The 22,477-nt window shown below is 36.2% G+C and overlaps 1 protein-coding gene across 2 annotated transcripts in view; it reads left to right on the plus strand.

Annotated features, from left to right (window-relative positions):
• COL24A1 (collagen type XXIV alpha 1 chain) overlaps positions 1-22,477 on the plus strand; it is a 147,868-nt gene that overhangs the window by 53,371 nt on the left and 72,020 nt on the right. For both annotated transcript variants that reach the window (XM_042872986.1, XM_042872985.1), the window contains exons 6-16: positions 722-775; positions 2,170-2,223; positions 7,239-7,283; positions 9,476-9,529; positions 10,592-10,636; positions 12,299-12,352; positions 12,752-12,796; positions 16,321-16,374; positions 18,232-18,276; positions 22,193-22,246; positions 22,337-22,381. In XM_042872986.1, coding sequence (XP_042728920.1) covers positions 722-775; positions 2,170-2,223; positions 7,239-7,283; positions 9,476-9,529; positions 10,592-10,636; positions 12,299-12,352; positions 12,752-12,796; positions 16,321-16,374; positions 18,232-18,276; positions 22,193-22,246; positions 22,337-22,381 — 549 coding nt within the window. The remainder of the gene's footprint in view (positions 1-721; positions 776-2,169; positions 2,224-7,238; positions 7,284-9,475; positions 9,530-10,591; positions 10,637-12,298; positions 12,353-12,751; positions 12,797-16,320; positions 16,375-18,231; positions 18,277-22,192; positions 22,247-22,336; positions 22,382-22,477) is intronic.

A 22,477-nucleotide genomic window follows, 5' to 3' on the forward strand; every position in this document is an offset into this window, starting at 1 on the left:
TCTACGTGTTCTGCTTAGAGGTTGTGCTTCAGAAGAACCTTTTCCAAGTGTTGGTGTAGGAATGTATTAATCTCATGGATAGTCTCCTGGGGATGCCTATGAGAATAAAAGTGGTTGCTGAAAGCGGCTCGTTGGGAGAGCTAGAGATTTGGGACAGAGATAAAAACTTAGCAATCACTATAATGGATATGATAATAGATAAATGGATAAATGATATAATTACATAGCCTTGTTGGGATGTGCCAGTCTGTGATAAGGAAAGCTAAGCTTTTGGTACAAGTGAACAGTAACAAACAGGCCAACTATGCAAAGGAGTTGAAAATATAGTTGCATTGGAAATTGGGATAGCAGCATTCTCTGCTGATATTCATTTTGTGTTAGTTTGATATACGGAAATTTTATTTAGTAAAGTATGAAACAGCATTTATATTCAGTTATAATTGTGAATACATGCACACTGACATATCTGTATCCCTAGACAATTTGTAAATGAAAACTTGTAATCGAATGTTGTGACATGGAATTTAGAAAACAGATCTCCTTTTAGTGTGATTTATTGCATTTTGCCATGATTCACTGCAGTTTTTTGTCTGGTAACTTTTTTGCTGATACAGATAGTGTATATGTATTTCCCTTTCTCTTGCTACCATATGCTTCCACATATATAATTTAAAAAGTCTCTTCCCTGTTGATATTAATAAGCTTAATTTCTCTGCAATAGGGCCCTAAAGGGGACCCAGGGTTCTCCCCAGGACAGGCAAAACGTGGAGAAAAGGTAACACTTACTTAATTACTGAAAAATGTTGAAGCCTTGTTACAACTCGTGTGACCATTAAACAAGGCAATGCTTTGTGTGCAATGTACTTCTGATGTGTTTTGACTCTTCTGAGAGACTGATCAGTGGAGATACAGGTTATGTAATGAACCACAGGTAAACAGGAAATACTACCCAAAGATGAAACATAATTATTTATTTTATTTTATTTGGGGGAATGACAAAGTACTGATTCCTGTTTTCTTTAGTACTGTGCATTAGTACAGACAGACAAAATCTGACAAATGCACTCATCATTCTTTACGATATTGCAGTTAGTCAGTTTTCATTGTAGTTAGACTCTTGATGCTAAGATTTGCCCTCACATTTGATACTTTTTCACCTAGATCCTTGTAAACTTCTGTAGCCAAGTTAGCAGTTGTTCACTGTCTGCACAATAGTTATATACATATATAAAATATATAGATACTTTGTTTGATTCTTCATAGAAATTGTGGGCTTTTAGCTTGTGACTATTTTTATATAACAAATCTACTGATGCTTACATGTGAAAATTTTAAATGAAAGTGATAATGCTAAACATTTACTGGCATTCTAATGTGTTTCCATTCTTAGAATCACTTGTATTTATGCAAAATTTTATTAGGAGTATTTGCTGGTAGCTCAATTATGGAATGTTTATGCTGAGTAAAAAGAGATAGAAGTCCAGAACTTGGTCTATCCACAATGAGTCAATCATTAGCTAATAACTTGTTTACTAACTGCTGTTGCATATGTAAAATATGCAATTAATTAATTAACATTTGTTTTTATCAAACCCTAACATTCTTAAATATGTATTTTTAGTGTTAAAGAACTACTGAGCAGAATTCAGAAATATTTCAATTGTTGCACTGATAAGAAACTTAATGCTGCATTTGCAGAAATTGCAACATTATTTTAAGCTAGCCAGCTTGTACTTCTGGCAGCTTAACCAGTGTCATGGGCTATACCTGTCCCCTTGAAACTCAAGATATATTCATTGGCAGGAACCCAAACTGCCATGGATATAGTATTGAACAGTCTAAATCTCACCCACATACAAGTATGAGCTATGCCTAAATATGTATAGCATGCATCTGTAATCAACAAGTATCAGATTAGGCATTTTTATAGTTCTCACTGTTTTGAGTTCTTAAATTAAGCCCTGTTACCGGTTGGCAGCACTTCAGGAAATATATCCTTCTCAAGTTTTTTTAATTTAAGAAAAAATAACCTGTGCCCAATTTAAAAATAATAATAATCATCATATTTTTTTGTACCAAATGTTGGAGAGAAGATATGGCTTGCTACATGTTGGTAGCCCAGTGCTGTTGTGGTCCAATGCAACATTGATTCTAACTGTTGTTGTACAGGGTGATCCAGGCCCAATAGGCTTTTCAGGACCACCAGGGATGAAAGGCCAGAAGGTAAGTTCCTGTTTCCTATTTCACATAGCCCCTTCTGGCTCAATGCTACAGCCAGAAAGAAGAAAGAATAGAAAGTATATGAGCTTTGCTTACTACTGGTACTGTCAAATATATAAGGTCAGAAGTCCATCAGTGCAAAACTTTCTCTCAAATACTAAGCAAACAAATTGTGGCAGGCATGGCATGCCCCTTCTGGTTGTATAGGTTTGCCTCCAAGTTACAGCCATTTTAAGATTGATTGTATTCATTTTTCAGTGTGTTACCTTGTGTACTTTGCAGTATACAAAAAACTCTGTGGGATCATGTGTTCTTCTGCTGGTAGTACCTCTGCATTATTTTACCACTTTTCCAAACATTTGCCTAAATTGCTAAATAGAAGCCTAGTGAAATAAGTTCCAATTTTGGGTGCTATTGGATTTTTTTGGTGTGAAAAAGTCATATACAATATTTTGCATTAATAAAAGCATAAAAATTACAGCAGTCCTATGCATACATGAAGGCAGAAAGCAAACAGAGTTTTGGAAAAGGAAATGGAATGATGTCACTAGAGAAAATGAGACAATCTTAAAAAATAAAAATAAAAAAAAGAGGGAGTAAATGCAGTTTATGTGGAAGGAGAGAATATCTGGCATGTCTAGTAGGCTGCTCTAGTTAGGCTGTATTATAGACGAACTGGCAAAAATGAGCAACAAAGCTGGAGAAAAAGTGTTGTTATATACTGTATTTTAATAAGACATTTCTGCTTTGCAAGTGTATGGAAAGTGAAATGGAAAACAGATAAAATAGTGGAATTTAGTAGTATGTAATATTAAAGGCAGGTGTAAAGTGTCCATCAAAAGGATGGAATAAATTGTTAGAAAGATGGGCTCTGGTATTCACGGTCTTACCTTGACATATAAAGGAGAAGTATTACTTAAAGGCTTGCTTGTTCATGAATTAAAGATGAAATGGTTTTGCAACAAAACTCGTGTTCAGTGTTATAAGACATCTTCATTTGACATTGTCTTGAGAATAAAAAATATATGTATATACCACCTACTAATTCATTTCTAGAATTGACAGAAACAATTAATGTGTGACCAGAAAAGGAAGCTGTCACTGAAGTAATGCCAGGAGGAGTGTGGAAACTTACTTAGCCAAACACATGTGGTCTCATTTCTTGAATTGGGCAAACATGTAGCTGCAACAAGAATTTGCATCCCCCCTTGTGAGACCTACCCAATAAGTCTGGACATTGATAGATTTTGTTACTCACTTGAACTTGGGCAGCCTTGAGATTCCCTAAGTATTATGCTTTCTTCTTTCATCAGGTTTATGGTTAGAAAACAAAGTAGTTTTTGTTTTAAAGCTCTTTATGTGGGAAGCAGTCACTTGTTTTGGATTACGAGACTGATATTTAGGGGCAAGGAAATGAAAATCTCATGGCCATCATGCTCTCTTCCTGCCACAAGAATTCACTCCTTATCTGAGGGTAGAGACTCAGTGAAGAACTGGGATCACTTGATCACTGGAAACTTTATGCTCTGTTTGCATGTTGTAAACGTCAGACACTAATCAGAACCATGTTTAACTTCTGCCTGACCCGCATTGCAAGAGCACCAGGTTTTGAACAGCACTGAACCTGTAAACAATAAAAGTATTTCATGCTTAATATTTTAATGACAAATTCAGAATTAGTTGCATCACTTTTCAATATATATAAATGGGTAAACATGCTGTCATCCTGGTAATTTTCTGTCAGTTTATTGTGATCTTGGAAATCATTTTCAAAGGAATGTAAGTAGAAATAGCTGTGAAGTCATCTAGATACAAGAATAAACTGCAGAATAAAAACAAGTACTTCCATTTTTGTTCTGTAGCTCAGTGTTAATGGTAATTGACGTAGTGTTGAGCAAATAACTTATTTCTGATCAATTTTCTCTTCCACTTAAAAAAGGAATACAAGAAAATCTTAATGAGAATTAATAGTGTCAAAAATTGTTTGATTTTTTCGAAGATGGCTCATGTTGACTTAAGCAGTTTCTTAAAAGTAATTGATAGCAAATGAGTCTACCATACTTCCGGACTTTCTTTTAATGATGTAATGCAAGTTTGTGCTATTTTCATGAAAATTACTTTTTTCGTACTGATTTTTGTTACCGTCTTCCAGAAACAATGAAGTCCAGGGTTTGCTTTTTGTTCTGCAAACGCGGTATCCATTCCTACCTGCGGTAATGGTGGCCATGGAGCTGCTCTGGATGTACCGCAATGCCTGCTGCCCTCCGCTGGACAGGACTGCCTCGGCTGTGCCTGTGGATTATGTTCTGTTTAACAAACTTTCTACTCAAAATTTTTCTGCTTCTGGACTTTGCCCAATGTTTTTTGGAGCTTATACAAAAATACGTTGTGGAAATTTGAGGCAAAGTTGTATATTCTTTTCACTTCTTTGACCTGAGTAATTTTTGAGAAGCTGTATGCTTCTGGTTCTTTTCTGAATAAGTTCAGTAGATCATGTTAGAAGTGTTTCTTAAAAAGATTCATTTTATAAAAAATAAAAGTTTTTAAAGTCCTCAGTGCATTACGAAAATGTAGATAAACTGCTGCTTTGGATTATAACTAGAAATTGGTGTATTTCTTTCTGTGAAGCTGAGACTATAGTTTTTTGTTTGTTTTTGTTGTGAGATAGTAAAACAAAAGTATGTTAACAACCAGGACTTTGTGAACAGATAATTTTGATAGACCTTTTTCATTACACAGCATGTGTCAGAGTACGTATCTTTGTGTCTGCATGTAAACATGACATTTCTCTTTCCTGTAACACAAGCTGCAAAACCAAGCTTTGCTCTGTACAGGATAAGGATTTTGTTGCTGTGTTCTGAATGTGTTCTAGAATAAGCACAGAGAATTGCATGCTTGTGAGTGTTTTGAGAGCTTGATTTTCAGGCATCTTCGAAGCAGAGAAATGGTGGCTGGAAACTTCAGAGTTAATTTGCAGAGAATACTGTTTCCAGAGCACAAATCTTATCTTGAGCCATCTCTGACAGTGTAATCTTAAAATCAGCCCTTGAAAAGCTTTCTTTATAGTAGTCCAGAGACTTCACAAGGATGGAAATCCCCTCATTCTCTTCCCTCGACAAGAAGGGCCTGCTTTACCTCTGCAGACAGGCAGGTAGTTGCCTCTGACAGCTGGGTAACTGGGGTGGAGATTTATCAGCATAAGGATGTTCTCCTGTGTGCAGATATCACTTACTCTGGGCCCTTAGCTTCATTTTCAAACACTTAAATGACTTTAAGTGAATTAAGACTGTGCTAACTCTGAATAAGAATGTGTACTCTAAAATAAGCGTTCACTGCAATTTTCCTCAGGCAGAAGATGCTTTGGCATAGACAGATGCACACAGGTCAGCCCTTCTTCATCCCATAGTTCCTTGTCTTCCTTCTTTTGAATTTCTCCATGCAGCAGTCTTTTCTGCTAAACCCACCCACTTTAAAACTAGATTGTGACAGACTTTTCTGTGAGTGACTGCATGTATAGCATCACTTCCCTTGTGAAAGGGAAAAACTGAAATTATTGATTTTTGAGATATTTCTTCCAGCAACACCTATTTCATTTGGTCATTTAATCAGAAGAAGAGGATGAAATTCTGAAATTGGCAACGTTCATGAAATACATAATGGGGATTTAACAAAATTTATGGCCTTCTGAGACACAATTAGATGTGTTACTGACTTACACTGGCATCTTTAGTTCTGTTTATTAGTTTGATAAGAATTTCTGCTCTCAGATTACAAAATCAGAATATTTTATAGCAATTTGTTAATCCACAATCAGATTAACAGGTTTATCCAGGTTATCAATTACAGATTTAACTTTTTTTTTTTTTTTTTTTTTTTCAACAGCAGTGCTGAGCTGCTTTCTCAGATGTGAGATAACATATCAAAATTACTTGAGTCAAGTTACAGGACAGGATTGAAACCACAATGCCTTATAACTTTGCAAAGCAGCAATATCCCATGTGTGATGAGCAAAATGAAAGGACACCTGCTTTGAGTTTAGAGAAAAGGTGGCCTTTGGGTTTCTTAAGGAATATCTCTCTTTTGGAACAAAATTACTTAAACAATCCTATAACAGAAAAATTGCCTAACTTGTAGTTTTCTTCTATTACCTAAAATTATCACTGAGTGAAGTTATTCTGCTCTTTAATCTTGTATATAATGACTAATTCAATACAGCAGCACACTTTTGGTTCAACAGAAACTTATCCAAAATGTGAGGATGCCTGTCTCTCTGAAATCAGTTGCAGAATTCCTTATTGTGGGTCTGTTGCGTCACTTTAAAGCTGTACTGGCTAAGAATGTCGTAGCCCAATACAGCCAGATCTTCCATGTCATCCAAGACACTCCTACTATTCAATCACCATCTTAAAAACCAGTTTTGTGATAGATTTCTATGCAGAATAAGGAGTATTCTGTTTTTTTGTTTTTTTTTTTTGTTTGTTTGTTTGTTTTAAGCTGCAGTTTTTGGGAACATGTTTATTTCCAGTACCTCTGAAAGAAATGTGCAGAACAAATACTTGGCCTATGCATGATCATGCACTGTTACAGGTCAGCTTGCTTGGGTCTGCTTAGGTGAGTGTAAAGACCAAGAAGGTTTCTATTTCAGGTGTAGTGATGTGGATAGAATGTTCTAGGTGTATTTTTAGTTCTTTATTTTCCTTTAAGAGCTAAATAATGGTTGAAATGATTAAAGTTTGACAGTTTCATGATTCCAGCACCACAAGAAAGATTTCTGGGATGAGAAGCAGGCTATTCTCTTCACTGGTAGGAATTCTGTAAGGGCTAGAATTTATTCTAAGTTATTTTTTTATAAAAGAAATACTGTGTCCTGCAAGGTACTCCTTCCTTGAGGATGTCTGGGATGAAACACGTTTGGATAATGTGTTTTTTTTTCTTGATAATGGGAAACTGGAGTGGGAAGAAGAAGGCTGTTTGTGTTTTTTTAACTATATTTATATAGTCTGTTTCTCTACCTGCAGGGTCATAAAGGTTTTATGGGACTTCAAGGGCCACGGGGTGAGCAGGTAAGTAAAGAAAACACAGTTGACCGTACTCTTTAGATGAGCATTTCATGATGGAAAAATGCATAATTCAATATGAATACTCAGTACAAGCAATCAGTGTAAATTACCAACTGCTTAAGGGTTCAGATTGCATAATGATCAGTGTGGTGAAGAATGGCCTAGATGAAACAGAAAAGACCAACTTATTTATCTTCAACTACCATGCTAGCTTGGCAGAAATTGTGAAATTTTAGAGCTACTGTTTAGATTCTCCCAAGCAGTCTACTAATTTATTGCACTTTTAGTCTTCTAGTATGTTGCAAATGAAGTGTTTATTCAGTGCCTTTTCTCACCTCCATGTAGTTCAAGAAGCAACCTTTTTGCAGCAACTAATTGCTGAATATGTAGTGTTATCAAGAGCAAGGCACCTAGCAGCAGAATAAGTGGAACCACGATTTCCCTTCTGGGCAACAATCAGAAGGAAATGACAACGATAACAGAAGATAGACACTGGAAAAGAGATTAAAAAAAAAAAAACAAAAAAAACCCATAAGTATCATGCATAACATTAATATGCTCTTTCCATAAATATTTTTGCAGTGAGTGGTGATTTTTGTTATAGACCCAAAGACATTTTACTGTGATGGCTGTAGTAGATGGTTGCAGTGAGAGAAGAATTCATTGTTAACTGCAGGACAATAGTGTCTCAAACTTTAAGGAGTTAGTGGGGAAAAGTAATAGACCAGTTTCCATGGAGGGAAAAAGGTGCAACCTGCATTGAAAAATAATTCTGCTTGCTATTTGAGCAGTCAAGCATGAGTTCCTTTTGAAGTTCAGTTCAATTCAAGAATGTGAAAATTGGCAATGTGCAACTGTGTGATACCTCAGTGTTTTCATACTACTGCTGTGAAGGTCTTCCTTTGTTATTGCTTAGAAAATTCTCTGACTTTCAGAAAGCATTTCTGGGGGAAGCATTTAGATTTGCAAGTAGTTCTTAGTGCTGCCATTTTCAGACTTGGCTGGAGAAGATGTTAAGTTAGACCAGTAGTCATCTGTAGCACTTAACCATGCCTATAGTTTTTAGAAGCTTTTAAAGCAAAGGTAGATATTCCTCTGAATTTGTGAATTGTTGAGCTCCTTGAATAGCTGGTAGCAGAATTTTAAAAGGAGGCTGAAAATGCAAAAATTCCACCACATTTTGAGCTTTTTCATACACGTTTTTGTAAGTTCCCTCTGAGCCAAAATAGAAGACAGTGAATACTAGCTCCACAGCAGAACATCTGTCAGAAGATTAATTGCTTCCAGTTGAAAACAGGTGGCAGAACACTGAAACAAAACATACAGCAACCCGTTTTTAATAGAATCATAGAATCCTTGGAGTTGGAAGGGATCTATGAAGGCCATCTAGTCCAACTCGCCTACAACAGGGACACCGCAGCTAGATCAGGATACCAGGCCCTTACCCAGAATTGCCTTTCCTCCAGGGAAAGTCTCTGCATTTTTGAGTTCTGGTTCCTGTTGCTGTTGTTTCCCATAAATCAGCTGTGAAGAGCTCAGAGAGGGTGTCCTGACCTATTGCTATAGTAACACTGGCATATGACAGTGGGTGGAAAGTTGAGACTAGGATATTGTCCAGATTACGGACTGGGCTTTCGTAAAAGCAAGCTAAGTGAGCAGACCTAGGTGGAGCTTCTCATGTCCTTGTGATAGAACCACAGTATGTGGTATCATTGCAGGAAAGCATCTTTTTCAAAAAACAGTAAGCTGTGCAGGAGGAAGAAGGTGTAAAGGTGACTTCATAAGGGCTTTCATTCTTCTTTAATGAAAGTTTTAACACATATTTGTTAATATATAGCTATGACCAGTGCAGTTACTTACAACTGTAAGAACCTGTCTCCTACAGTCCTCCTCAACTACTTCCATAAGTTGCGTATATATTTTTGTTATGAAAGTAAGTGGTATACTGTTTTTTTTTTCCCACAAAGGCTAACACTACTCTTGTAATGCTTTTTTAGGGATGTATAACTGATGTTGATGGAGTTACTTACATATAATGAAATGTACAACTCTAAACCTGACATTAAGCTTGTTTTCTGTTTGTTTTTTTTGTTGTTGTTTGTTTGTTTTTGTTTTGGTTTTGGTTTTTTCTTTGTTTGCTTGTTTTTGTCTTTGTTTTATTTTGCTTTTTTTTTTTTTCCTTCTTCTCTGTTTAGGGAGTTCCAGGAATGGCTGGCAATGTTGGGGCAGTTGGTTACCCTGGCAGGCAGGTGCAGTAACTATGCTAATGTCTTGGTAGTTTGGTTCTTTTTATTTGTTCTTTTCAAAAGTACCACATCTAGCTCTTCTGAGACCACTAAGAATATTACGTATTGGCTCACATCCTATGCTATAGTCATAATGCTATACCTTTCCAGTGCACACAGATCACTATATCTAATGTCTTAATATTGTAGCTCACAGAACCACAGGGGGTTCTGTGTTTTGACTTCACATTTTAAATTCAGACGGAATAGGAGACTGCCTATTGCTGTATAGTTCCTCCTGATTTGCCCTAGTGTATTTACTCCATTGCTGAAACTATTTCTTCAGCCTTTTAGGGAAACAGAATATTTTACAAGATGGGAAAAAATATGTTAATTGACAAGAAGAACCAGCAAACCATAAAAGAGCTTTTTATAAATACAGGCACATACATAAATACTGAATTATTTTTTAATGTAAGGTAACGCATACCTCAGTCCAGTAATACAAATAAGACAAAGTAGGAAATATTCATTGTTTTCCCTATAAAAACATATGTGAGTCAAATTCAGTTACTAACTTTGTGTTTTTATGTTGTCTTAAAGAGTGAAATTGACAAATATTGGTTTATTGGGTTAGGTTAGTGATGACTGTGTATTTAAATATTCCATTACATTAGTTCACATAGTAATGGATGATAACAGTTTCGTATTGAATTACATAAAATACTTAGAACATTTGGACTACATACACTATTATGACATTAGCTTGAAAATAAATTGAATTGTGTCCAAATGTAAAAGCTTATGAAAACCCCTGTAAAATTTTGTTGCCATAAAGCCAGATCAGTCTGGAAAAAGTTTATTCCAAGCAGAAATAATTGTAATATAAAGGAAACTTCAAGCACTAAGATTCAGCTATGAATTAATGAGACCTTTCTGAACATGGTCCCAGCACACCGGTTGATAATATCCTCATCAGTCCTGATCATTTTGACATAGTTGACAAATACATATATATATTTTTCAAACAAAGCATATCTGTTTACTTAAACAAATCACAACTCACGTATCTGTTTTTTTTAATAGGGCTTAGCTGGACCAGAAGGTAACCCAGGCCCTAAAGGTGCAAGGGTAAGTAGGAATATCAAACATTTTGGTATGTGTGTCTTTTTTCACACACAATGTATGCAATAAAGGTTGAGGAGTTGTACTCACTCCTGACAGTTATATGCCCAATTCACAAGTGAGAAAAAAGTGAGTGTTTATTTCAAAATAATAATATTACATTTTTTGCTATGGTGAGTAATCTCCTGTTATTGCTCTTCCTCTCATTCGGAATGCATTTGGGCAAGAAAAGTAAAGCAATAATGAATGTGGGGATGCGAGGGCTGAGAATGAGAAGTGGACATTTTCTGCCTGAAGCATTACTTCCACGATGGAAGCTACCAAAAAGGTGGATGTATCTGGCAATTACAATCTGCAATAGCTTCAGAAGTTGATGAAGGGAAATACTCTTGCCACATAAACATTGTATAAGACCTTGTGTTCTACAGGTTGCTGAGTAGTTTGCTGTGTTCTCATGCATCTATTAAAGCTTACTGTAGATTTGTTCTTACCTGTTTTTTTAAATGAGATTACTAAAAGCATTTACCTACAATAGCTTTTTAGATACTAATCTGGTTTGTTGGTTTTTTGCTGTTTTTTTTTTTTTTTTTTATTTTGATGTCAGTTTTCATTACAGTGACGGGAAAAATGAGTTTGTCAGGATCAAGTGCCAACAGATATCGCACCCTCAGGGATTGTATCTCTTTGTTTCTTCACTTTATTTTTGCTCAAATTCTAATTGCATTTTGTCTCATTCTCCTCTCAGTGCCTCTAAATGAGGCGTTAAGTTGATTGCAGTTGCTTCCGGAAAAGTTATTGATTGTCTGCTGACACAAGGCAAAAATGACCAGTGTTTAGCATTGTAAGTAATTTGAGGGAAGAACACCTGTAAGGTCTCAAGACTAAGCTCTTTATACAATCTCTACAGACAGCTTGCAACAAAAATGGCGTAGTCTGCTGAGATACATGAGCGTGCCATGAAGGTGGCACAAAAGAAAAGAAATTTAAAAATTACATTATACTCAGACAGCTAGAGAGATGGATGAAAACAAGGGGTTTTTGTTTTCTTAACTATTAACTGTTTCAATCTTGGTTTGAATCTTTTAATGCATTTTCACTTGTACTTTTTTTTTTTATTATTATTATTATTGATAAATCACTCCAAATAAATAATTCCAAAAGCATGTTTCTATCTCCACACAATTGTACAAGAGTATCTGCTTCTGACATCCTAAGAGAAAACTGGGAGAGAAATATGCTGTGACCGCCCTTTAAGGAGGACATTCTGCTTACGACAAGATAAACTTTCTAGTATGCTTGCATATTGGAAAAGTCAGACAAAGTTGTTGAAAATAAGTAACATCTCTGCTGCATTTCAGAGAGAAATCTAATTTCATAGGCTTTTTCATGTTTTGTGTATTATAATTAAGTCTCTACAAGCCTAAATTACTGGAACACTATGTCCATACTTCTTTGTTAAGTTATTCAGTACCTATACAATAGGGAATTATTCTTGCTGTTAGCTGGAGAGTAAATCCTGGTCACGTTGATGTCAGTTGAGTTTCAGTGGTAATTTCAAACAAGCCTGGGTTTAATCCATAGATCTTTAATCCAGTTTGCCAACACTGATGGATAAGCAGTTCTGGTGGAAAGCAATCCCGTAATCATTAATTGTTCTTATTTATTTAGGGTTTCATTGGACCTCCAGGGGTGGCAGGACAAAGAGGATCTGAAGGAGAAAGGGTAGGTATGATGGAACATCAAGGAAGCATGAAAATGCTCAAGGAAGCATGTGAAAAATGCACAAGGTCAAACTACTTGAGTTTGCCTAAAAGCAAAATGGAGGTTTAGGAAATTATATGAATAAGTCACAACAAATTATTATTTGAATTGTTCTTAGGACTGCTGAGGCCCATGATTATTTTCCATTGAAGAAATTGTCAGTTGCCTCACAATGCCCACAATAAAACTATGTTTTGGTTGATTGTTTTTTAATTGTGCCTCTTCTCAGGCTGTCTTTTCCAATCAAAAGTCAGCCTTAAGTACTTGAATTTAAACTGATGAAGAGGAAGAAGAAGAAGAAGAAGAAACAAACAAACAAACAAACAAAAACCTGGTTATGATGGATAATTTCTTTCTCAGGGCATTCCAGGCTTCCATGGAAAAAGAGGACCTAAAGGGAGACAGGTAAAGTTTCTAATACTTATTATGGTTTCTACTGCCAATGTAAATATACCTGTGATTCACTCCATAGCTTTACTCAGTTGGAAAATACTAATTTTTTTCCCCACTCTTTCCAATTATTGCTTTGAGATGCTGCAAATTCCAAGTAGTAACTCTATTTGGAAATGAAGGATGCTTAACCTGATGAGCCTCATTGCTGGGTACTGATATCAGCTCTCTCAGGGTTAAAAAAGGGCAGGAACACATAAAGGTATTTGATAAAATTGGTGTTAGCTTGACGTACAGATATGATGCAGGTTTTGTGAGGTCTGATTTTTTTGTTGTTTTGAAGGGAAATCAACTGCTTCTAATCCATGATATTTTTGGACAATGGTAAATTAAAGCTGTCCTCTAGTTAACATATGTTTCTACAGCTGAGAGTAAACACCAATCTGCCAAATACGCATTATCAAAGTTCACATATTTCCTGTGGTATATTTGCAATGCCAAGTCCTTTGTTTTCTGCTGCAACCTTATTATTTTAGATCTTTGAAGCTGTCCAGGAGTTTCCAATTTTAAATTGCTTATGGTCTTGTACTGGAAACTGTGATTCCATTCTCCAGTCCTGCACTCAGCTGTGCTCAGCTGTTCAGATGACCTCCATCTACCATGTTGAACAAGCATGCTCAGCAGGAGTGGTGTGATTACCACCATATGGCCCTAGGTGTATGTGATGAAAATTGCTGAAGATTCTGTTTATTATGTTTTGTTTTATATGTTGTTTTATACCAGCCAAAAAACTCACTACCATTCAGCAGAGTTCCTTTTAGTGTAAAGAAAGACATGCAGAGAGAAGTCCCATTAAGTTGATACTGTTCTTTCTGAAGTTGATTTGATATCAAACTGATAAAGTATAAAAACAAAGTAAGATTCTGTTTTTTAATTATTCAGTTAGCAGAACTGGGTTCTTCTGTCCTTATGACAACATTGAATTTGCTTGTTTAATTCAATTGCTGTTTTGTGGTGTATATGACTGCTGAGTGAGAGCTGTCAGTGCTATCAATATGTCATGGTTGACATGGACTGGGTAGCTGTACCACTGAGTCCCATGCTGCATTTAAGAAGAAAGTGAGCATGGATGGAAAGCACAACTTGTGCTCAGTATGGAAAAGGAAGAGGAGGTGATAACAGGGCACTCCAAAAGCATTGTGAATTTTATTCTCAGCAAGAAGCTTCACAGGGGCTTCTGATCCCCACTAAATAGTTTTTTCCATCTTTGAAAGCTGGTGATGTGTATGCTGTAGGAAGTAATTGCATTTTTCATCTGCAAAAGCAGAGCTTCTATCAGTGCCAAACTGTTCTCTGGTGAGGACTTGAAATTATATAAACCAACTCAAAGTGGTTTGACAGAGTGACAGTACCCAATGCACCTCTGCACAGTGTTCCTAACTATGTTCATCTGGTATTGATTTCTCTGCAATGTTCTCTTTTTCCTCAATCCTGAGGTTCATTCTACATCCTTCCTATAAACTACTTACTTGATCAAAGACTACTCATATCAGGACCAAGCCTTGCTTGAAGTACTTTGCTGGATTGGAAACTTAGAAAGTGTCAGTTATTTCAGCTCCAGTGATAGCTGTGATGAGAGTTTTTGGGTTTTTTTTTTTGCCACAGTATCCCTGAGTTAACTACTGCAGTGCTTTGGGATAGGGTGTTGTCATGAAAGGAAATTTGGCATGGAAATTGCATAGTGCCTTAAGTCAGGCTCCTCACCTTGTGTTCTAGAACGCAACTTATTTGGACAACGTTTCAATAATAATGCTGGTGAAAAAATATTCTCACTGGTAGTAAAGTATGATTACACGATGTATGATACATCCTGAGTATGGTTATCGCTTGTAGAAAGTGATATGAAGCATAAGAAAAGAAGAGGCTGTGATCTTTCGCTGATTAAAAAAAAAAAAAAAACTATTATGAAAAAGCATAAACAGTTGTATTTGTTCCCTTTTAGTCTATCACCTCGAGAGCCTGACAGCTGTCATGTTTGATATCTGACGAAGGATCTTACTTGTAAAATTCAAAATATTACCAGTTGGCAGGTTTAGTGACTGGTCATTCGAATTTGTAATATCTTTGGCATATTTGAAGTAGAACAACATATTCAGTAAGCAATGACTGTACAGGGAGAACTTATTTTTATATTGTGTACACAGTATGCTTTAAAGAAAATAATTCATAATGAAAGCATATGTATCACATTTCTTTTCATTACATGTTTGCAATATGAAGCTTGGCTGGGTCTCCTGTAGTTTTAATGCATTGTCTGTACTGTAAGTACGATACACAGTGCTTTTACGTACATAGTTCGACCACATTCAAGAATGTTTTTACATAGTTTTCCTCTGTATGGGATTAGTTACAGGCAACAGCCAGTAAGACAGAACAGACTTTGCGAATTATAGCAATTTAAATGTCTAGTCCATTATAGCTGTAGAAAACCTGTCCTGTTTGTTTTATATTAATATGAATAGTCATCCTTCATATGCTTTATAGTACTGTTAGAAGGTAACACTGATGTAATGAAATGCTACCAATATTTCCTGGTAGTAGCAGTAGTATATTTCCACGTTAGACTTTTCTGACTGTTTCCCTGTGTTGGATATTCCTTTCTTTTTCAGTAGCTAGTGTAGTTTTATCAGCATTCATTAGAAGAAGTGGTTGAGAATGGGATTATGATGACTGTAGGTAATCAGGCCCCTTCCTAACTTTTGTTATATTGTTGCGTTCCATCGGAAAGAAGTAAAATAGTCTGCAAAACCTGATGAGGCAGCAAGTAGGATTAGAGCAAGATGGTGGTGTATTTCCGTATCATTTTGCTTCTCAAGCAAGAAATGGAAATATTTTTTTAAACTTCAACAGTTAATTATGCTAGTCAGAATTCTTCTGCATTCTTATGTTTGATAATCCTTGTCTTAATAATTCAGTCTCTGGAATCAAAACTGATAGAATGAGATGCTACTATGTCTGGTTTGACTTATAGTTTCAGTCTCTAAGTGCAGACTATGACAAGTGTACAAATTGGTTAAGGATAGCACTGTGCTACAAGGATGAAAAACCTGATTTCTAACAAATGTATTCCCCACCGAGTCTGCAGCCATTAATGTTGATGGAAGAATAAGGGAGGAAGGAAAGACAAATATTTTAATGAATGTGGTAGGGTACAGGAGAAAAAATAATCTTGAATTTGAATTACTAAATAGGAAAAGAGATTCCAAACAACTGAAATAATCGTATTTAATGTTGCTCTCAAGACATTCAGTCATCTAATTTTTCTCTACATCTTTTAGTTGTATCTCTTTTGGTTATGATTTTAGAAGACAACAAAGTACCGTTTGATTTGTGTAGCTGAAACTTTCAGCTTTTCCAGTTCCTTCTCCTCTCTCTCTAAACCCTCTTGCTGATATCTTGACTTTTAATACATATGGGAATTTGGTATTTAGACTTCCTTTGTCTAGGATACTAAAGAACAATTCTCTATTCTGCATTAGGGTTTTCCTGGTGACTTTGGAGACAGAGGTCCCCCAGGGCCAGATGGGAATCCTGTAAGTATCATGTTATCATGGTAAAATGCATAATGCTCAGTATTAACTCCCCTCCCAAACAGAAAGATTTATGTTTGAAAAGAAAGATACTGAAGTTTTCACAGAGAAATACTGGACTGTTAATTTTATGTGGAAGGTGCAAGATACTTTTGTAATAAGTAGTTCTTTTAAAAGAGAGAGAAAAGAACCTGATAGCTACTGAGAGCATGCACCTCCCAGAGAATCAGATGTCTTACTGACCTCATTGCATTACTAATGAATGTTTTCTGTCTTCCAAAATTCTTGCATTAAATAAGATTTTGTACTGCTAATTAAATGATTATTCTAGGGTCACCTTAGCAATTGGTTTTTTGCCTGTGTTTGCCTGTGTGCCAAAGCTGCAGCTTTCACATGTTTCTGGACTTGATGGTTGATTTTGTTCTTTGAATTGCTACTGAATACAATTATGTCATTTTGGATACAAGTATGTCATTTACTGTGTTATAATCAGTATGATAACAGCTTTGTCCTTGGCTGTGTGTGCAGGCTTAAAGTGGTATTCAAACTGCAGCACAGTCAAGTTACTTTACCGGCCACTCTCAAAGGAGCTTGCTGTCACACTGCATTTGTAGGGGAACCCTGGCAGCAGACTCAAAACTCAAGTTTCATTTGATATGAGAAATCAGTGAAAAAAACTCTGGGCCAGACAAACAGTCAGCCAGCGCTGGGCAAAAGAGCAGCTGATTTAAATCAACTCTTATTGCTGGGTGCTGCTTTGGAAATTCCAATCAGTTTGTCTTTAAAGGCTGTTCTTATGTGGACCAGCCTTTGGGCTATGTGGATCAGTAAATGGGCAAGAGTTCTTGCTGATGGCCTGCCTTTTCCTATTAGAACTTATTTTAGAAATTTTGCTGCTGCAGTATTCCAGCGTTTTGGAACAGTGGAAAAAAAGTATTTTATGTTTCTGTTCACTGAGGCAAAATTCCCTTTATGAGAATGTCAGGCAATAGCAACACAGAGAGCACTCTGAGGGGCTCTGTGACCTGCAGCTTGCCAATGCTGTGAAGAGGTGAGTTCTTCCCTCTCTCCTCATGCTCCTAAGTCGCCCTCTTTTCCTGACAGGGCAGAGATGTCTTTTCACAAGATCTGAGGAGGAATAGTACTTCAACAGAAACAAACTCAGAAAAACTGGATCCAAGAGTAAACTTAACTATTTCCAAGAAGCCTGTTGGAACAAAAATATTTGCTGACAAGTTCCTTCTAATTTGTCAAGACAACTGATTTTGCTGCTATCTTAAACAGGCAGCAACACTTCTCCCACTTCTCCCCTCAGACTCTCCCTGCAGGGCTTGTTCAGTCAAGAGGACAGAGTTGCAGCTGCAGGGGCTGCCGTGCTGATGGACTTGGCTGCTCTATTTTCTGCAGTGTTGAGAATTTTGGCCTCAGTTGAGATAAACTTGAGCACAACACATATGGTAGCAGAGCACTACTAAATTTCTTATTGAAGAAAACTCAAGTATATAGTTTATATCAAGAAATATTTTTGCCATCAAGAGAGTATTTTCCAAAGGTCTTTCAACACACTGAGCTGTTGTTCCATTTATGTTTTAAAGGAATCTATGTAAATTTTCCTGGTGTTTGCTTTTTTTCCACCCCAAAACTTTTTCTTCTTTCCAGTTGAAATAATCGGGGTAAAAAAATTGTATATTCCTTGGTAATGCAGGAATAATTTCATGATACAAATACCATGTGATCAATTTTGCAGTCAGACATTTTATACAATGAAAACCCCTCTATATAAATTCCAAATTACTTTCTTTTCAGATCACTAAGAGTGAATAAACATATATTAAAATCTAAAATTTGTTGCCACTGTAGGGAATTGTTGGTGGTGTTGGTCCTCCTGGATTTCCAGGACTAAGAGTGAGTACATGCTTATTATAATCTTGATGTGGCTTCATTAGAACTTTTGTCTTTTGTATTTGTGAAATAACACAAATAAATACAATAATCCATGTATTCTGACAGTTGTTTAAACAGATTGGATTAGATAGTGATGATTGAAATTGCAGTATAAAATTACTGTAGTAGTGCTGGCTATGAAGCACTTCTATATTTGGTTTGATTTGTGTGTCCTTATTTCTAATCTGATGTGTATAGATATTTTGTTTGAAATAACCACATTTTTCAAGTTTCTATTCCTAAATGCAATATTACTTTTTGAAAGAGTACAATGCTTTCAGGCATCCTTTTTTAAGGATGTCCACAGCCTTCATTCATTCTCATATGTGGCTTCCAAACTTCATGCAAAATAACTTTTTGAATGCAGTTTCAGTTTAGGTTTCTGGTACATTTTTTAAAGAATGTTGTGCTGCCCACTGTGAATTTTCAAACTGCATTTATATAAATTCAGTTGCACAGGAGAAGATCTGCGACATGAACAGTTGCAGAGGAAGTGGGACTGACTGTGATACTCCTGTACCATGTAGAATTACTTCATTATTCAAGTACTTCCAGTGTTTAATGTTAGAGAACCTGGGTTTGATTTTCAGTGTTGGCTCAATCAAGGCCAGCTACCCTGCAGCGTTCACAGTTTGTAACACAAGAGCTAATAGCATTTTTATACGCAAGTTAAGAAAGCCATGGTAGTGTCCAATGTAGATTATTTTTTTCCTTTGGTCAGCTTTATTTTATAACTTGAGAAACATTCTTGATAAGTTTGTTAGTTTACACTGATGATCATCTAACTTCACCTTTGAAGTATGACAGCTCAGCTGTCATCACCATTTTCTTAGCGACACAATTAAAACAAAAAAATATTGCTATTAAGAAGTCTCTTCCTACATGATTGGGATTGTTATGGCATTGCTATGGTGGAGGTGCACAAACTTGGTGAAGGAACCACTGTGGCTTCCAGTCTTTATCATGCAGATATGATTTGTTGCAATCTTGCCAGCTGACATACTTGGGCCAGTTGGCCCGTTCATGAGATTATAAGTTGCACTCTTGAGAATTTGGTTTGAATTATAGTTTGCTTTTCTTTCTTACACAGCGTTCTTAGAAATTTTATCTGAAGGATTTTGATAATTACATAAATGTACTTGAGATTTTTTTTTTGAAACCTATCACATACTGCTTCTGTAAATATGCTGTTACTGATTATTTTGTCTTAAATTTATCAGTTTATCCCTTTCTAAAATTCATGAGCACAAATGTATACAAGGTCAAAGCTCTACTTAACCATATTGCTGAGTTGCAGTCATTTATACTGCAATTGAGTGTCAATACTTTTCTGCAAAATAAATTATAGTCAATCACCAGCTGAAGTCTTAACCATTTATAAACTTCAAAAAAATACAAGCATAATGACAAAAAAAAAAAGTGATGGCATATTTAGGTTTTGACCAACATGAGGTCAGTACACGTTCTGCCATGTGAATGGCCTGCCAGCTCCCATTTATATAAGCTCCCCTTTGCTCTGTTCTGCCTATGTAAAAGCATTGATTATGTGCCCTCCTGCTTTACGAAACTTGTACTAAAAGGACAAAAGGTAAAGAACAGGAACAGACATATTTTTCCTTATCGCATGTAATTACTAAGCTAGTTCTTCTTGTTTGTAGTTTTTGAGTTTTTCAGTGTGACAATTTGGAAAAGCACTTTGCAGGGCATGTGCTCATGTTCACATCTTTTGTCAGAATTAGTTTGACACACCCCATCCCATGAAGTGCTGGGAACTTTACATCATCTGATGCTGCTCCATTTGACCGCAAGGAATTAAGGGTCTTTGATGGAGAAGAGAGCACCTTTGATTCTTACACCTGTGCTTGTAGTTGAGCTGAACATATCTGTGCTGAAAAACAGACAGTTTAAGGGGCAGAAATGATTTTGCAAATGAACTATTTTCAACATTTATTGCTTGAGATGAAAAATGTATGAATAAAAATATGTACAGACACGTACTTATGAGGTGCAAATACAGCTCAGTAAGATAGGGTTATCATGCATTCTTCTGACAGTTTAATAGATCTTATAGATATCTTGTAGTGTTTTTAAAGGTATTCTCTTCCATTGAGCCAAGACATGTTAGAAATGCTGCTCAGCCGGAGTTAACTCTGTGTTTGCTTACTGATACGGTAAGATTTTGCAGCTGAGGAAAATATTGCAGCAATATTTGTTACAGATTTCTGAACAGCTTTGGAAGTTTCCAAGGCATCAGAAAGTCTGACTGGGATTTTGAAATAAGATTAGAACCCAGCTAAGGAAGATTTCAGTATTAATGGCATGATACCTGTGTGGATACTACAAGCGTACAGACATGATTGGGAAAATATGCTATTATGCACCATCTGTTGGAGATTCTGTACTACATCATATAACAGCTCTGATGTCCAGTGTCCCTGTCAGGAAGTGATTGGAAGAGCTTTACTGTGTTGCAGAGCTTCTTTACAGGGGACCTGTAAAGGGAACTGTAGCAGAATTTCACCAACACTCGTGAGATTTGCATCACCACAGATGGTTTGTGTGGTGCAGTCCTGTTCCCATATTGTGCTTACTCTCCAAATGGATTTGTGCACCCTGGCCTCCATTTTCTTATGTCCCTTGTTCAGGCAATATGACAGTTCTCGGTCTCTCAAGATTTGCCCAGCCATGAGTATTGGTATGACAATTTTGAGAGAATTTGCAAGCACAGTTATCAGTGATAGCCTTTCTTTTAAAATGACTTTTTTCCTTCTTAAAAAAAATCCTAATACTAGGAAGCATTGATTTTTGTATTTTTTTTTTCTTTCTGAGTATTCTGTCTTTTTTGAGAGGCTAAAAAAAAAAAAAACCTTTTTTTTGTTTCATTTGTCACATGGAAGTGGTGGACAAAGCATGCTTCATGTGGCTGAAGCAATTTGTTTCCTGACCGCTAGCCGGTTTCAATGAAACTGAACAATGTGTGCTACCATACAGCAAAGCTGTTGTAGGCAGAAGGCAGTTTCAAATACTTATTCAACTCTTTCCTTATCAGTGATCTAAACTCTGTATCACATCTTTACATTCGGGTGAAGATATTTGTATTTGTATTGATATTTACTTCTACATTCCTGTATAGCCACAGAGGTATAAGGCTTTTTTTTCCCCCTTTCTTTTTCAGAGGCAGAATATGTATAAAGTAGGCTTCCCTATCTGTAATATAGTTTTAGCTATTGCTGGATCAATTTTTTTGTTTCATTCACAATCTTTCATTAATATTACTTGTGAAGTTGTGTTGATCATTTAAGATTCTTAATTTTTAAAATTCTGGTTCATTTTTTTTTGTCATGAAACTGAAGATTTAAATCTCAGAAAGGAAGTATGCAGAAAAGGCTAGAAGGTACATAAGAACAGAAGTTGCACGTCCGTCAGATTTTATGTTAACATTGTTTATATGTTAGGAGAATCAAATCTCTGTTTTAACTTATAGAACTAACTGAGATATGAAGAACCTCAGTTGTCACAACTGAAAGCAGAATCATTACTTTAAGCCAAATTCAATGTTTATTCAGTATTGTTGCCATGTAACCCTAAAAGTGATAGCCACTTACTGAATGCATGGATGCAGTACAAGGAAGGCTTCCTAATCCTGCATCGCACAGTGCACCACTCTGAAAAGAGGGACTTTTGGTTGCTGGTATTTCTGCTGAAGTGGATGGGAACCATAGAGGGCTTATAATATGAATACTTTTCAACCAAACTTTTAGCCTGAAAAAGGTTCAGTTTTCTCTTTGTAATACAGAAAACAGTACAGTTATCATTCTCTAAGTTGCTCCACTTGGTCAAATGTTTAATATAGCCACTTTTTTTTGCTGTCCCACAGGGAGACGTGGGGCCAGCAGGACTGAGTGGACCATCAGGAATTCCAGGGCCCATGGTATGGCACTGAACATTCCTGCAGCCAGGTCTCTATGCTGCCTTCCAAATGACAGGCATACACTGGATTTTTTTTTCTTCATTTTAATAGGGTCTTCCAGGAAATATGGGGCAGCCTGGAATGAAAGGTGATAAGGTGATTTAAATATTTCTATTATCTCAGAGATGTAGTTCTTTCAAACTTCTTTCATCATGTCTTGAGTAAAATAACTTGCTTCACATTTTTTTCTGG

Source organism: Lagopus leucura, unplaced genomic scaffold, assembly GCF_019238085.1.
Source record: "Lagopus leucura isolate 7727_CA_CO unplaced genomic scaffold, USGS_WTPT01 Super-Scaffold_100009, whole genome shotgun sequence".
NCBI classification, from domain to species: Eukaryota; Metazoa; Chordata; class Aves; order Galliformes; family Phasianidae; genus Lagopus; species Lagopus leucura.